This window comes from Diaphorina citri, unplaced genomic scaffold (genome assembly GCF_000475195.1).
Source record: "Diaphorina citri unplaced genomic scaffold, Diaci psyllid genome assembly version 1.1 scaffold2360, whole genome shotgun sequence".
Taxonomy (NCBI): domain Eukaryota; kingdom Metazoa; phylum Arthropoda; class Insecta; order Hemiptera; family Psyllidae; genus Diaphorina; species Diaphorina citri.
This window is the reverse complement of record NW_007379784.1, coordinates 37,753-42,589: the sequence shown is the minus strand read 5'-3', so window position 1 is coordinate 42,589 and position 4,837 is coordinate 37,753. Positions and strand designations below refer to the sequence as shown.

The 4,837-nt window shown below is 37.9% G+C and overlaps 1 protein-coding gene across 1 annotated transcript in view; it reads right to left on the bottom strand.

Moving 5' to 3' along the window:
* Positions 1-4,837, bottom strand: part of LOC103518795 (WD repeat-containing protein 47-like) — a gene marked incomplete at its 3' end in the record, with an annotated part of 11,189 nt that overhangs the window by 5,387 nt on the left and 965 nt on the right. The window contains exon 2 of the mRNA XM_008483881.1: positions 4,556-4,726. Coding sequence (XP_008482103.1) covers positions 4,556-4,726 — 171 coding nt within the window. The remainder of the gene's footprint in view (positions 1-4,555; positions 4,727-4,837) is intronic.

The window sequence follows — 4,837 nt, the reverse complement described above, 5'->3', positions numbered from 1 at the left end:
TCCACACAATTTAGAATTAACATAACCATAAATTAGCACATAACAGTTAAAATTATTTCCTGGCTAGTGTGCCATACCTTCTTTTTTAGCGGTCAATATTTATACCCGCGAGCGAATTCCACACTAGGATGGAATTTTCAATGCAGTTAACTTGTGGATGTAGAACTTACTATCAAAGAATGATTGCATCATCATATAGAATAAAGTTTTTTTCTGTATAGAAAGATTTAGATAGAACTGAACGTAAAATAAACTAACATATTCTTATAACATTACCATGTACTTTATTTAAATATTATTATATTATATTATAACTCTAAAAATCTAAATATCATTAAGATTTTGAATTTCATGTGCCTTAACCGTGTAAATGTAGTAGGAATGATGGATAAGATATGAACTGACTTTTTTTTTTTCAAAAAGGTGGGTGGCAAAGATAAAACGCATCTTACTTTGTTGACGATGTAATCCTGAGGACAACCAGAACGTAAAAAGTCCTTTAATGGGTTTAAACCATGCCTGAAAGCCTTCCTAGTATCTTATATTTAGTGCGTTAATCACTCAGGTCAAAATGCAGTAGTGAGTTGGTCAGGTGTTAGCTCGCACTACAGTTAAACAAAAACGTTTAACCTTACGCGTTTTCCCGACTCGACATAAAAGGAAGCCTTTTGCCTTTACTAAAAAGAGAGAACTTCTACAGCGCAGTAAAACCAAAAGTGGTACCAAATCATGTCCGCGGTGGTGTGGTTTTCTCCCCTTTACTCTGAAGACTTTTCTACGAGTCAAAGGTTTTCTTTTATGTTAAGAAAAAGTTCGGCTGGAAGTGATCCCAATCTGGGCTGTCTATACAGACTTGTCCAGGCCGGACAGGTCCAGATGGACTATCACTCAACGGGGCCGGAAATGCCCTCATCCAACGAGGTCAAAAACGTGAACAGTAGTTCCCTTTATTCATGCAAAAAGAGTCGTAGTAAGAGAATATGAAGAAGAACGAGAACGGGTCCCAATCTCACACTGAGGGTCTGGTACAGCGGTAGACCAACAAAGAGGACAATTTGAGCCTCATTCTAGAAGGAGGTCCGAAAAAGGCGCGTAGGAGGTTTCAGCAAAGAAGAGTAAGTCGCTACAGAAAGAACTAGAAAGCTTGAATCCGCACGTCGACTTCTCTCTTTGCTCTTGTTTTTATAATTAATCTAGTCAAACGCGAATGAACCCACTACAAGTTTCAGTATCTCGTCCTTTTTACTCGCTGGTTGCCTTAAAAAGAAAAAGAAGATGCTGAAGATCTTATGGGCTCTATTTAGCTAGATTTTGTTGTATGGCCATTTAGCAACTTCCAAACTACAGTGCCGTTTGGCATGGCATCCGCTCTGCAGTATTAAGTACTTGAGAGGCGAAGCAAACAAACACGCGTTCGCAAAGACGGCGTAAAACTGCACTTTAGACTGCAGTGTTATACACTTTGACGTTTGATATCTTGAAACATAGTAACATTCGTATGTAAAGGGGAGAAAACCACACCACCGCCGGAGCATGATTTGGTACCCCTTTGGTTTGTACTGCGCTTGTAGAAGTTCTCTCTTTAGTAAAGGCAAAAGCCTTCCTTTTATGTCCGAGTCGAAACTGCGTAAGGTTAAACGTTTTTGTTAACTGTAGTGGAGCTACACCTGATGCTGGCGTCCAAAATCTTTTTGCCAGATAATTTGTCACTCTACCATATGCCTGTGATCCTACTGAAGGTTCTAATAGAAGACGTTAAACTAATGATCTATTAGTAGTTTTGAATAAGACATTATTAGTTTTATTCAGCAAGAAAATGGCCTTGACATGAATGGTCAATTCTTGACATTAATTGACAACAGTTTTTATTTCAAAGACGTAGACGTAAACTTCTTAGGGAACTGAACTTTATCGTTTCCTAAAACTAATCCACAATGATGCCTAGGGCAAATCTCTATCACTTCACCCCTGCATAAAATTCATCGTAGCTGCTATACGCGGGAGACCGCGTCTTCAGATCTCGGTGGGTTCCCAGAAATTGTGGTATCTTATGCAAATGATTTGATTACCTGATGGCTGGCTGTTTGCGGGACAAATGTCACTCAGCATATCGTGATGATCGCTATGTAAAAGTTGCGCATAAGGACGTAACTAATGTCAAGATGTTAATAAGACATTGGATTAGTATTATTCAGCAAGATATTGGTAATAATGGCAATTCTTTACATTAATGACAGCATATTGAAAGACGTAGACCTAACTGCTAGTCAGTGAGCGACCTGAACAGTTGTGGTTGTTACAATAATATACACAAAGAAGCTAGGCGCAATCTCTACACTTCTGACATAAATTCATCGTAGAATTTGACTACAATAACATTAATGTTCTAAACCTTTATGTATAGGTTTTCCTCTCATTTTACGCAATGTAATATTTACATTTAAATTTGAATATTCGTCGTGTGAGGTTCAACGCAATTTTTTTCCTCCCGCTTTGTATATTAAATAGGAATAGGTTCCATTAATTTGTCGTGGTATCATTTAGTCATATAGATTTAACATGTAATTTTAACGTAGAATGTATGTATCCAGTAGGTTTAACACAGGGTTGTCCAACCTTAGGGCACCCGAGGGCCGCAAGAGACCAAAGGTAGAGAGTTGGCGGGCCGCAAAAACTCAACTCCCCGGGGGGGGGGGGGGGTGGCCTGGTGTAATGTAAATTAATACCTAATATAATTTTATTTTTATTATGAAAACTTACCACATGATGACATTAGTGCGATTTCTGTGGACACTCTGCAGCTGACACAAGTGCGTGAATATCGACATTCACGTCTTCGGTACACAAACGTAGAAGGTGTGATAGGGACTCGTCCGTAAGTCTGGCTCTTTGTTTGTTCTTCACAAAATTTTCATGCATTAATTATTTTATTTAGTATACCTATTTACTGTTATTTCTCATTTTCGTTCATTTTTTTAGGCAGGCCTTCGCGGGCCGCAAAAATGAGCTCGCGGGCCGCGGGTTGGACAAGCCTGGTTTAACATATGCATTTTAACCCTTAACCCATTTCTTCTTATCTTTCTCATGTTCTTCTTACTACTATGTATGTACTTCAATAAATTAAAAATGATTTCTACCCCATGTGTTGCTGTGGTTTTTTTCCTCTCATTGTCGGTCTTTTTCTGTGCAATATGTTCGTTGGTTTACCTGGTTGTACCGACTTCATTTACAATTTATTTATTCTTAAATCATGCCAGATGAATTAAAATTACCTCAGATGGTACCAATCTGTAGAAATTATGGGACTACCTGCCCTACATCAACACCTTCGGAAAAAGACTACCCAAAATCATCCTACACCTGAGCGGAAGTACCCTTGAAGTACCTACTTTTAATGCAAAGAATATTAGGAATAGCTTCTGAAAAAAAAAAGAAAAAAAAATCCATGGTACTCATAAAAACCACAGCACATACAATTCACCTTACTAATCAAACGATTACAATTAAAATTATTTAATGTAACCTAACAGTTCAAAGACAACTGCCGTAAGATTATTTTTTCAAACCCTTGTACATAGGATTCCATAGGCAGTACCAGACGATTTATTAACATTTTTCCTTTATTTTTGGTGGTTTAAAAATTTTAATATTTTTTCAAGTCCATTCTTGAAACTTTATACTCTAGGCACAAGAGAAGTATAACATGTAGCATGCTTTTGGTATTGGATTGATATGGTCTTGGAGCAGGAGCATGCTACTTGTTGACTTGAAACATTCTTCACTGCAACATGCGACATGTTCCCTCAGTGTTATAGTTCCTTTTTTTTTAAAGAGGTTTGACAGAGGGAACTGTTAGAGCTTATCGTAGGTATAGCTCCTTAATATTGCTTCCTTTTTAGACCCGACATATTAAACTTTTTACGTTCACTCACCTATTTGTCACATTCCTGAATATAATGCATTTATTATTTGTAACAAATCATCCCATTTGCCTCATTTGCTATCTATTGTTTATGATTTACGTATACATCATGATATTAATTAAAATTGATTTATTAATCAATTTCTTTACTTACACATTTATCAAAATTTAAAGCATAGAATCTAAAATTTTCCATGACAAACTGACTTGGCGCTTTTTTTTTGCCTAGCCATTTTTCCCGTGGTAATTATTTTGCACTAATGCCTTAAAAAAAAAAAAAGGCAGGAAAGAGGGTAAAAAGTGCATGATTAAGATAGGAGTCACTAAAGACCTTGGCAGTTATACATACATTGACGTTTAAAATCATCGGAAAAAGACAGGACAAAATTTCGCCAAATAGAATACGAAAATAAATTTGCCTTCAGCCAGCCTAGTTAGCTTAGTTGGTAGTGCGTCTGCCTTGTAAGCGCTAGGCCGCGGGTTCGATTCCCGCCCGGGGCGGCTTTTCGGAACGGCTGGCTTTCTCCTATCCTGTCTTCCTTCTCTCTTCGATTTCGGGACGATAAGACCATAGCAGTTACAGTTCCCTCTGTCAAACCTCTTTAAAAAAAATCGCCTTTTCTGTATACTAACCTGAATGCCCGCTCAGTGCCTGGAAGGCTTGTCCAGTGGCGCAGTCAGTCACGTAGATCTTACAGTCACCAGCTCCGCCACTGATCAGTAGGGATGACTTGTTACTGGTGTCCTCTATGAAGCAGACATCCCGCACTGTACCATCGTGCATGTTCAACTCTATCTCTTGACCTGGGCAGAAAAAGGAAAGAAATCAAGATAAAATTCATTTTTGCGGCCAAAGAGGGGATTTTTACTTTTTTTTTTAGTTCTGTTATGTAGTAGAAAGTAGTGTGATGTTCA